We start from the raw sequence: 11,985 nt of genomic DNA, 5'->3' as shown, positions 1-11,985 counted from the left end.
ATAAAAAGACAGGTTCTACCGAGATTTGAACTCGGATCGCTGGATTCAGAGTCCAGAGTGCTAACCATTACACCATAGAACCTATATGGAACCATTACGGGATTATAACATTAGATATTTATTCCATAGACATGGCAGTTATGTCAAAATGGCCTTGTTCAGCACTATAATGCATCATTGTCAAAGGGCATTATCATTTACTTTATGTATCCCAATTAAACCTTCCTCCGGATCCTAATAAAGTGTTATCTGTTTTTAACATCTGAATAATTCCAACGTTTCTACAATATCTGTATTATTGCCAAAACCAATTAGAGGGAAATATTGATATTCAAACACATTTATATTTGAAATTGGACAAAGAAATTAAATCATACCCCAGAAATGCATTGGAAATATTTGCATGCCGAGATCAAGCCGTTACCGTTTGCATTCCATGTTATTTATTCGTATATGTGATTTTTCGATTGCTGAGGTTTGATCTAATTTAAACTAATTATGAAAGCGTGAAAATAAGATCCACCCCAGATGGGACTCGAACCCACAATCCCTGGCTTAGGAGGCCAGTGCCTTATCCATTAGGCCACTGGGGCTTGTTGAGCCGTCCCACTACTCTTGATGAATATATTATATTCATAATTACATCAAACCTTTAAACCAACGTTAAGTGGTCAAGCCTTTAAACTTACGGAATGGTTTATTATTTATTTGTACGTTGTTTTTGATGTTTGACCCATTATTGGGATTGATTTAGCATATTCATCTAAACCAGGAAATAACGACAATTTTACGCCCAATAACCAATGGAGTACTGACTCACTCAAAATACACTCACGGCTTGAGACGCTGACAGGAACGACGGTACGCCTGGAACGGGATGCTCCAAGTGGGCGTTATGCGCGAGGAAGAGGCGGGAGATTCTGTTACATGGGTTAAGTGCTGACAGGCGGAATAGAAGAAGAGTTCGTTGCTTATTGTTTACTCTCCTTGTCGTTGTTGTTATATCGTCATCAATTTCATAGCGTTCTCGCTCCAGGGACAGTTGTCTGGCGAGGAGAACTCGTAGGTAGTCCGAAACCGGAAATTGCGAGTTGTTAGACCGGGATAACGCTAGAATTCAGGATCCTCCCTCAGCCTACGTCTGCACTGCACTGAAACGGAATCAGTTGCTCCCCGTCTTGCTAGCTGCTGCTGAACACAGGCAACTGGAGGAATGGTTAGCGGTTAACTTTTGGTCGTTTCCGATTGTTTTCTTAAAAAATATGAATTTACTACCATCCAATCCGCATGGGAACGGACTCCTTTACGCGGGATTTAACCAGGACCATGGTGAGGAATTGGCACAACGCATTAAACCACCCTAAAAACAGCGGTACTCACGTTAGCTGTGACTCGTCTACTCTCGTTAGCGGGGACGATAGCCTTCTTTAGCTAGCTTCGAAGCCCGGGACAAACACGTCTTTGAGATGTCAACACACAGCGATATATACCCATATAGATATTATATAGACACACAGCGCGTTGACCTTGTAAAAATGTACTACATTTGCTAATGTTAAGTTGCCCCACCACCATCCCAAGGCTTTTTGTTGCTAGCTCCTGAGCTACTGAGCCAGGCCACACGGGGCGAACACGGCTGTCATTCACATGCAGAACAACGCTCATAAATACATTGTTCACACTCAATTTTACTTGCGTGTGTGATGGGGTGGAAATGGTTTACATGTTAGTGTGACACTTTCGGCTGATACAACCTAGTTGTTCAAGACTGACGACGCTCACACCTGTCAGTCAACATACTATACTGTCGACACACACTCATTCAATGCTCAAAATGCAATAACTTGCCTCCCCATTCATATTCTTCTTTGTCTTCGTCCATGAAACAATTTTAATGCAGTGCTCAATTATGCATTATTATATCAAGAAATCATTTGTTTTAAGCTGATATGATTTCCTTCCAGGTTGCTTCGCCTGCGGAATGGAGACTGGATTTCGTGTGTACAACACAGACCCCCTCAAGGAGAAGGAGAAACAAGGTAACCATGGTAGGGATGATATTACACATAAGGAGATTGGATATTATTTGTTAATGTATGTTGAAATTTAATGATAATCAGATGCGTCACATCGTTGTATTTATTATTGCTTTGTAACATTTCTATCACGATTTTCTAAGTCTGAAAAGTCTTTGTCATAGGACACATTGCAGCAATTGCACGCAAAAGCATTGATCAAGCATGTAATAGCAATAGAATTTACAATAAACCCAGCCATTCGTTCTTATGCACACAGGGCCACAGAACTCTGACAGCAAACTCAAAGGTACACGCCGTTGATGAGTTGTAATCTGGTTACTCACTGGTGTTTGAGGGTTATAGGGGAAAGTCAATGGTTTAACGCACCCAACACCTCAAGAGGCTGGAGCATGTGACTCGGCACATGACCCTCTTTGCACCTCTTTGGCCAATACGGAAAGAGTTAGGGGGTATAGGAACTTCTCTGGTCGGCGTGTAGACTACTTCTCTCTCTCTCTCTCTCTCTCTCTCTCTCCAGTGCTCACTGCCGACACCCACAAAGTGTCGGTTTCCCAAGCATGCCGATAGACCCAACTCTCTTGTTTGGATTTTGGAGGATGAAATTCTTGTCACAGTGGTCTGGTGTATGCAGCAGTTTGGAAACTTGCCCTTTGACTAACCTCTGGCAATGAAATCAAACTGTAACTAAACTGTGAATGCCCTTTTTTATTTCCCTCAAGGGATGAATAGATATTTTTGGGTTGAAAATCACATCATCCTCCTGACTGGCTGTGTCCTTATTCAACTGCTGCAATTGAGCCCTGTGGTACGCGACGTGTGTTAAATGACCAGGAGCGTGTTTGTTTTGTGTTGGTCCAGAGTTCCTTGAGGGCGGAGTCGGCCATGTTGAGATGCTGTTCAGGTGCAACTACCTGGCTCTGGTTGGAGGCGGGAAAAAACCCAAGTATCCTCCAAACAAAGGTACGGCTGCAGCTCTTTTTTTTTGTTTCTTTCCAGACACCAAATTAGGAACTAGTTGTGAAAATGTCTGTTGATCTCTTTTTCCGAAATAAGGTTATATGGGAGCTTCAGTTGCGTACGATTCAGGGTCAAACTCACTTCCGCAATATCTATCCCTGAGTCAGTGTTCCTGTTTTTTTTTTTCTTTTCCACATGCAACCATTTTCAAATTGTTAACATGTTAGTCATTCTACATTGTTAACTGTTGTAAATAGAGTTGTAACACACAAATGTAGTGTTGGAAACGTTGGTTAAACTATACCAGGCTGTAACCACAATGCCCAAAATATGCCACAAAAGTCTCCCTATATGCAAACTAGTCGACACACACACACACACACACACACACACACACACACACACACACACACACACACACACACACACACACACACACACACACACACACACACACACACACACACACACACACACACACACACACACACACACACACTGCCCTTTTGAAAGTAATGTACTAATGGAGCACTAATGGAGCACCATGTTAGTTTCCTCTTCCATTTATCGTATCCGACGTTCTGTATTTACCGTCAAAATGTCCATCGATTTTAATATTTAACATGAGTGATAGTGAATAGTGAAACGTCTTCACCATCGGCTACACTCTGCTCTGAAGTATTTGTTGTGTTGAGTGGGAACACGATATCTCAACACGGATCTGGCCACAGAGTTCCAAATGTATTCAGGCCTGGCTTATCTTGTCAGAGAATCAGAATGACGAAGGAAGCCAAGGGCCGTGTGGGCTCTCCTGAACCTCTTTCATATAGGCTCTCTCTTGTTGATGCTTCAATTGGCCTTTACTGTGCATTGCTCTGTGCACTGCCTTTGCATTGCTTTGAGTTTGCAGAATCTGCAGTTTTTCTGCGACACACACTCAAGGCAACTGTCTTTCGTATGACGACATCTTAAGTGAAAACCGAGTAAACAAACTATTTCCCCCCCTGGCCTTATTGTTTCGTTTCGGTTGGCTGGGACTCTGTTAGGACAGTCTGATTGATGGCAATGCTGCTTATTAGATTAACCCTCTTGCAGTGCAGTTGGCATTAGCCTGTAAGGATTGTGTGTGCTGGTCTGACTGTGATCTTCTCTGATAGTGATGATCTGGGACGACCTGAAGAAGAAGACTGTCATTGAGATCGAGTTCTCTACAGAAGTCAAGGCGGTGAAGCTGCGGCGGGACAGGTAGAGACATGCCGCGCTCGCTCTGCTGCCATCGATTCATTCTCATTTATAAATAAAAATCAGCCTCTTTTTGTTTTGTTTCAAACTGCTGTCGGTATGATTTCAGAGTTGTAAAGGGAAAGGCGTGAAGAGGGCAAAAAAATAAAATAAATTACAACCAAAAAAAAGTCCCCTACGTTCATCCACCATTGAGGACTGTTGCATCAAACACCTTTGTCTAGCAGGAAAGATGGATTCCTTAATTGGTCAAAGTGCACTCATCAGTGGTCTAAAATCGAAAGGGTTTCAAACACAGGCAGGCGATCGTGCACCAGAACAGATCTACTCACAGAGCAGTTCACTCACTAATCTCTGATGGGATGGCTTAGACATTCCTACCAAATCACATTTGAATGGTCTTAATTGTCTTAAACCTTCCCGACTGCACCCTTTCTAATCTATGTCGACTGTTCCACACGGTTAAAGTAGTGGTTGCAACAGCCAACAGGCGTATGGAAAGGTCAAAAGGCACTGGCCTTTCTGTCAAAGATGAGTCAGCAGCCACACTCTTGTAATGACTGCGGTGTGGTATTCAAGATACGAACACAATGGCACTGATGTTCACTTTTACGAAACACAAAGTGTATTCAATGACGGGGCTGGTTTTCACCCATAACAAGAACCCTTTCATGTCACCGAGGGACAATCGACAGACGATCAGAGCAGCTGCAGGTTGCAAGTCCACAGCAGTGGACATAAACAGGACGTGACCCTACTGAAGTTAGGATCCCCTGACAGAGGTTAACCTGAGGTCTGATCAAACACAGACTGTGGTTCCAGAGAGATTACCTAGATGTGCACTGTCTTGTGTATACATCCTGTTTCATATAGTTTCAGGCTGAACCATTTAGAATCATAGAATTATATCTTCATGGCTGTCTTTATTATGCGTTTGTGTGTCTGCGTGAAGATATTGTTGTAATAGGGTGTTCATTTTTCAATACCATCACAAAATCACCCTACATCAGTTGAATGTGTAGCAGTAAAGTGAGCAATTTCATCAGGCAGGCACACACATTCTCCCTGACCGATGTGCATTGTGTCAGACCGTCTCTATGGCTTTATAATGTTATATTGGGTTTTTCCGCTCATAACCTACCCCTTTAACAAATATTAACAGTGCATGTTCATTAACTAGTGGGCTCAAGGAAGTTGCCTCCAGGAAATACACTAGTTATATATCTTTGTTATTAAGAAGGAGGAACAAATACCACACAGATACATGTGCTCTTTCAACAACCCAGGCACACCCTTCCAATCACACAGTCTTCTACATGTAGCCATATCCATACCATGGCTGTCACATCACAACCCCCATAACTAGACTGAATTTTGCAATATTGATTCATAGGGCATTGAGATAGATTATTATTATTTCTTGATTTTTTGTTACCATTATTATTATTTTTGCACTTTAAGAAGTGCAAAAATAATAATGCAATTTTCAGTGATGGAATTTTAAATTTTCAGTGATGGAATGTTGTACTTGAAGTACACTTTCACTTGCAATTTCTTTCCAATTACAAAAATTGCACTTTTGAGACAGATTTGTTTACATCTCAAGTTTAAACTGTCCAATTTACAAGTTTGCACTTAAAAGCTGTTGTTTAAGGTATAGTGAAAAAATAAAGCACAGTTGTATTTTGTAACGCAGTTGAGCCATTTATTATTCAAGAGCAAATTGAATCGAAATGAATCGAATCGATTTAGAAAACTGGCCACGATAGCCAGCCCTACTGGGTTGCCCCGCCCATTCTGCCCGGCGATTTGAGTTTGCCCTGCAGAAGGGTACGGAGAAGAGCAATACATTTCTTTCTGCCTCCGATTAATTTTTGCTGGCTTTTCCCCCTGGCGCGCTATTGGCTGATCTAACACAACGACGACAGGGAAGGCGACGGCAAGCAGCCAATCGATCGCGCCTCTTGTGCTGTAGAAAATGACAGCAGCCTCGCCCGGACCACCGTGCAACCCTACGGATGTGTATGTGAACGGTGTTTCTGCTGCCCCTCAGGATCGTGGTGGTGTTGGACTCCATGATCAAAGTGTTCACCTTCACCCACAACCCCCACCAGCTGCACGTCTTCGAGACCTGCTATAATCCCAAAGGTCAGTCTGCCGTGCGGCTCTCGGCTCTCTGCGGCTAATGCCCGGCCTGGACGTCCACTATGCTGTTGGTCACGCTTTTGTTTTTAACGCTTCCACTTACTTTTTGTATATGCTTGATTTGTAGTGAATTTTAACATTGAGTTAATAACCAATTTATACCCATTTCAGTTGGAGTTTACTGACGCGTTTGGATGAAAATCTATTAAACGAAATATTCAGTCCTTTCAGGAAGCTTTTCTGAATGTTTTATAGTATAGAGTTATACTATAACTCCAATTCAGTTCTTTCACTATGGACAGTACAAGAGTCCTATATAATACCACAGCCGTCGCTGCGTCGTCCTCATGTCTCACACTCCCGTCCCCCTCTGCGCCCCCTCAGGTCTGTGCGTGCTGTGTCCGAACAGCAACAACTCCTTGCTGGCCTTCCCCGGCACCCACTCGGGCCACGTGCAGATCGTGGACCTGGCCAACACGGAGAAGCCCCCCGTGGACATCCCGGCCCACGAGGGAGCCCTCTGCTGCATCGCGCTCAACCTGCAGGGCAACAGGATAGCCACCGCCTCCGAGAAAGTACGCCTCCACTTTTGGCGATTTGGCTTGGTTTGGCGCAGACGGAAAAAATGATGATCGCAAGTTAAGATCGCAAACAGTGCGTGCACTTTGCAGGGCAGCCTGCCAACCGAGTCTACCCGTTGGCAAACGCCCGCGCTCCGATACACTGCTGGGTGCAATCAATTACATGGTACTGTTGAACCAATGGCAGTACCATGTGAATGATTGCGCCTTTTCACACTATAATAATATATAATGCAGTTCCACAGACTATGAAAAAACTGCATTGCTCTTTTAAGTACATCTGGGCCTAAACTCTTGCTCGGTGTCCTTTTCAATAAGTCATGCTCGCCCCTTCACCCAAAGGGCCTTTCTTACATCTATCTGTGGCGGTGTTTCCCCCAGGGGACCCTCGTCAGAATCTTCGACACGTCCGCGGGGCAACTCATCCAGGAGTTGAGACGAGGCTCGCAAGCAGCTAGCATTTACTGGTCAGTCCCGTCCCGTCCCGTCCACCACCACCACCACCACCTACTAACACTGCACGTGAAGCCACAACGCCCCGAGGACGCGACGCTGCCTCGGATGGACACACGCTTTCTCTTTCGGTTGCATTTGTATTTGTAATTGTACACTTATTGCATTTCGTACGGTTTTAGTCCACATGTTTTTTGTGTGTCGCTTTGCCACGACCACCCCCAGGATGTGTACGGTGCTAACAGACCTGCTCCGTTGTCTTCCTCCCCAGCATTAACTTCAACCAGGACGCGTCGCTCATCTGCGTGTCCAGCGACCACGGCACCGTCCACATCTTCGCCGCAGAGGACCCCAAAAGAAACAAGCAGTCGAGGTTTAACCAGCTGGCGCCTTCCGTCAGCCCTTATAAAATAAGGACTTCATAAACACCTCTATCAAAAATGATTCGATACTAGAAAGGACTTGGAAAAAATGGGACAGAATTGAGCCGAACCTTTCTTTGCGGGCGATCGTTCATGCCGAGGTGTTCCTCTCTCTGCCCTGCAGCCTGGCGTCGGCCAGCTTCCTCCCCAAGTACTTCAGCTCCAAGTGGAGCTTCTCCAAGTTCCAGGTGCCCTCGGGCTCGCCCTGCGTCTGCGCCTTCGGCACCGAGCAGAACGCCGTCATAGGTACGCCGGGGGCAGCGCCATCCTGGGCCAGGGTCTCTCGCTTTTTAGACGGGAGACTGTGGGAGTGTGTGTGTGGTCGATGGCTGCTTGGAGCAGCCTCACCTGGCCCCGAGTCAGGCTGATTGGACTCTGGGGCTGGCTGACGCTGCACACCTGTGCAGCCTCACCTGTGAACTGATGAGTCAGTGTGTGCATGTGTGTATGTTAAACCAGCCATAGCCGCACACACTCAGGAAGCACCAGCTCATGTATCATTGAACACAAACTTTTACAATAAACTGGTCTTCCAGTCACACCCCCCCAGAGTCCTTGTCTGCAGGTCTCCGGTTATTGTCACCTAGAGGCCATGCAGCACCGACACCGAGACTTTTATCTTTTCACTCTTCTCATTTGTTTTTTTTATGCTTCTGTGTCGCCCGTTCCATATTGATTCGTAGGCAACTATAAAAACAAGAAGTTGTTCTCGAGAAAACTGTACAATCATCCAACCGACAAAACGTACAAACATGGCCCCGATTCAACCCCAAATGTATCAACTGAAAAAAAACACCAAATGAGTGCCCAACAAAGAGTTTGGTTTGGTCCTGTATTACTTGTGGGCTATGATGTCGAGTTAATTCCTCTCTGGTGTTCTTCCGTCCGTCTCTCTTCTTCTCCTGAAGCCATCTGCGCCGACGGCAGCTACTACAAATTCCTGTTCAACCAGAAGGGGGAGTGCTCCCGGGACGTCTACGCCCAGTTCCTCGAGATGACCGACGACAAGATCTGACGCCCCAATCCGTCCCGTCCCCCCCCCCCGTCCCCCCCCCCCAAAACGACTTTGGTTTTTTGTTTGGTCCTCGTCGCCCCCTTCTGCAGACCCACCAATGAGCCCGGTTGAGTTGTATTTTTGCGGTTGTGGTTCTGAGGGGGGAGCGGCCAGCGGTCTATCAGGCCCACTCCCCCCCCCCCCCCGGGGCCGGGAAACGAGGCAAGGACGTGTGATGGAAGACTGTACCTGCAGCAGAAGGCCATACAGACGGAGAAGACGCAGAGAGAGAACTCAGACACCTGCTTTGGATCGCCTTCCGGACGCTTCCGAAGAACAAGGGAATACAAAGAGGGATTATTTTTTCCTTTTCCTTTCTTTATTTTTTCAAAGGACAATGTATTGCTTTTTACGATGTCTTCCGCTGACTTTGTGAAATACTATGGCTATTTTTTAAATCGCATTGATTCCTACAGGTAACATGGAATTAAAGAACCTAAAAAAGAACAAGAGATTTGTCAACTAACACCGCCTAACCTAAATCTAGGGAGTGCCTCAGAATGTAGACTGTAGAGCAAGCGTGCATACACAGACGCACGCACACATAAAGTGTGTGTGTGTGTGTGTGCGATTGTATGTATGTATGTGTGTCCGTCTGTGGTATAATGTACATTTATATCATCGGGACTTGTTTGCAACGCAGGATCCCTGAGAACCAACGACCTGCACTTGGTGGGGGTGCAGGTTTTGGGTTCTATTTTTGATGATGTATCCGAGCTAAGTATTCGTCACCCAACACTTATATTCTCTCTCCGGGGGCTTGGGGAGTCTGTTCACAGGAACCTCCAAAACAATATCTCCCCTGACGCAAGACATGATGGTGAATCGAGATTTTTACATGTAGTCGATGTACGAAGAAGATCTACCGGACTGATCACTTAACTACATATAACTGTACAGAATAACCGTTTTTTATTTTCTCATTCTTCTGTTTTGTCTTTTGTTGGTATGTGCAATATATCTCACTTTATAGGGATTCAATTGGCATTTATTCTTGTGTTCTAGAACCACATCACGGTCCTTTTGATGAGGGTCAAAACATTACCGAAGAAGGTGATGAAACCCAAGTATTATTTTTTTGAATTTGGTCAAAATTGCACTCAACGATTCCTCACATTTGCCGTGTTCAATACTTAACCGATATACCTTGAGTTAATCGTTTTTGTAAAAAGTCATGTTCTCCGCCGGGGTAGTGGCATTCCAGTCACAGTAAACACACTGCCTGTTGACCGTGAGGTGAACCAAGTCGACCCTTCTCACAGCGGCGGCCACAATTTAGCACCCCATAGTGGCGCCTTCATTTCAAGTGTGCAGCTTAAGTGTGCCCAGAAGGTCTGTGAGAGTCGTAGGCGGTAAAATCCCTAATCACGCCGACACATCCAAACTAACACGACTGAGTGCGCCTGTGTTATCCAGCGACGACACTTAGAACAAAAACTGGTCCGTTAGAAATGGGTTTACTGGATTCTGTGTGGCTCGGTATCACCACCCCCCTCCCATCTGGATCCCAATGGCATCACTTTTATTTAAGAAGCTGGGCTCCACTTTCTTAAAGGGCACATCTTGGGTCTGTGCTCAATAGTTGATTCACTACAGTTAGATTTGCAGCAGAATGGGAAATAGTCTGTTAATTTCAATGTCCAGTGATTTGAAACTACATTTGGTTTGTTCAGTTCTTGGGATTAAATTAATTTGCAATGGCTTGTTTCAGAATGTAAACCTACAGGCATTTATCACACAGCATACACAACATTGTGCATTGATTAATGCTGCACACACAAGTTTAACACATTCAAATGATTGTACAACCCAAAATTGTATTTATGAATAAAACTGCTTTTACGCTAGTGTACATCTCTCAATGTGCATATGTTCTGTAGACCTACGAAAGTACCGTGATTGAAAGATTGTGCGTCAAGCCTAGTTATAAAGTAACCTGGACAAATAGTATACGGGTGTTCCATTCATGATCATGTTTATTTGGGGTTCTTTGTAGCTTTTTCTATACTTGGTGTCCCCTACTGAACACAGAGGGATGTTTCAAGATACATTTTGACTCTGGTTGCAGTAGAATCAATCAGGTGTTCCAATAAGTAAAAATGAAATAGCATCCCCTTTTCAAAGTCAAGTTTTGAGTTTTGATCAATCCATTGGTTTTAAAGAACAAACTTCAGTCTAGTTCAGGGTTATGCAAATTTAGACGTTTTCTCCAGTAGAGCAAACAGGCATTGCTGAAGAAGAAACAATTCTTAAATATCAGATATGATCAATATCCCTCTGGGCACGAGTTCTTTACCTATGGATATACAATATTGTAATACTTAATATTGCCAGGGTTCTAACCTGGTGTCAGACAGCTTTCGATAAATCTATAAAAATGTATAAAATGAAATAAAAAAAAAAGACTCACAGAAATTGGTCATGGGTTTTAAATTAATTTATAAAAAAAAGAAACAAAAAAAAGCAGTGACCCACGGAAGCAGAACATACATCTATCACTTGTATTTTTTTTTCCTCGTGAAAACATAGGATACAATCTGAAATATAATTTTTTTTTTTTTTTTTTTAGTAGCCCAACAGAATAAAACGGAGACGGCCACGCTACCGAGGCGGCCGCTTGAACTCAAATTTAAAACGGAAAAACGAAAACTGTAATAAAACGAATAAAGCCAAGGATGACGACCAAGGAGTAACGGAAAACACGGAGAACCTAAGTTCGAGGGGTAAGTGCAAACACTGGTCCGAATCCTCTAGCTGAGATTCAGTCTTCAATTTCAACAGTCGGTTTTTTCTCTGCTCTAGTCGTGTCGTCTAGATCCAGGACATGCAAACTTGGTGAGGCGCTAGGGGGCAAAATACGCATGGAAATATACGTTTATCTCAAAGGCTAGTTGAAAAATATGTATAAAAAAAATGAAATAGTAACTAGACGTACACTGGTAATAAAATTTTGCATTTGACGGTAGCGGAAGGAAAAGGACAACACAGAACAAAAACAAAAACGAGTCACTCCATATAGTGTTTTCTTTAAGGAAAAGTAAAGGAGACTACATTCATCGGAACCTCATACTCCATGTAACAAAAACGAAAAT

The 11,985-nt window shown here is 44.0% G+C and overlaps 1 protein-coding gene and 2 non-coding genes across 6 annotated transcripts; 1 reads left to right on the top strand and 2 right to left on the bottom strand.

Moving 5' to 3' along the window:
* Positions 1-10: 10 nt before the first annotated feature.
* On the bottom strand, positions 11-82 carry trnaq-cug (transfer RNA glutamine (anticodon CUG)). Its single transcript has one exon. It is a non-coding gene; the product is annotated as a tRNA-Gln (tRNA).
* A 438-nt stretch (positions 83-520) lies between these two features.
* Positions 521-593, bottom strand: trnar-ccu (transfer RNA arginine (anticodon CCU)). The gene has a single exon. It is a non-coding gene; the product is annotated as a tRNA-Arg (tRNA).
* A 277-nt stretch (positions 594-870) lies between these two features.
* On the top strand, positions 871-11,778 carry wdr45b (WD repeat domain 45B). 4 transcript variants are annotated; one of them, XM_060037526.1, is made up of 11 exons: positions 871-1,329; positions 1,965-2,048; positions 2,296-2,325; positions 2,898-2,999; positions 4,154-4,241; positions 6,292-6,386; positions 6,768-6,958; positions 7,346-7,431; positions 7,689-7,790; positions 7,964-8,085; positions 8,748-11,778. In XM_060037526.1, the coding sequence occupies exons 1-11, from the start codon at positions 1,263-1,265 to the stop codon at positions 8,852-8,854; spliced, it is 1,074 nt and encodes a 357-aa protein (XP_059893509.1). In that variant the 5' UTR covers positions 871-1,262; the 3' UTR covers positions 8,855-11,778. The 4 variants fall into 4 exon arrangements, with proteins under 4 accessions (XP_059893509.1, XP_059893511.1, XP_059893510.1 ...); XM_060037527.1 differs by having other exon boundaries at positions 874-1,329; positions 1,965-2,039; XM_060037528.1 differs by lacking the exon at positions 2,296-2,325 and having other exon boundaries at positions 872-1,329.
* The last annotated feature ends 207 nt before the right edge of the window (positions 11,779-11,985 follow it).

This window comes from Gadus macrocephalus, chromosome 18 (genome assembly GCF_031168955.1).
Source record: "Gadus macrocephalus chromosome 18, ASM3116895v1".
In the NCBI taxonomy this organism is placed as follows: domain Eukaryota; kingdom Metazoa; phylum Chordata; class Actinopteri; order Gadiformes; family Gadidae; genus Gadus; species Gadus macrocephalus.
The sequence above is the reverse complement of the archived record's forward strand: the minus strand, read 5'-3'. Positions and strand labels throughout refer to the sequence as shown.

Bases quoted from the DNA above. Each gene is read 5' to 3' on its own strand.
- wdr45b (XM_060037526.1), top strand. From the start codon at position 1,263: ATGAATTTACTACCATCCAATCCGCATGGGAACGGACTCCTTTACGCG. The intron at 6,959-7,345 runs GTACGCCTCCAC...TGTTTCCCCCAG, and splicing joins TAGCCACCGCCTCCGAGAAA to GGGACCCTCGTCAGAATCTT. The intron at 8,086-8,747 runs GTACGCCGGGGG...CTTCTCCTGAAG, and splicing joins CGAGCAGAACGCCGTCATAG to CCATCTGCGCCGACGGCAGC.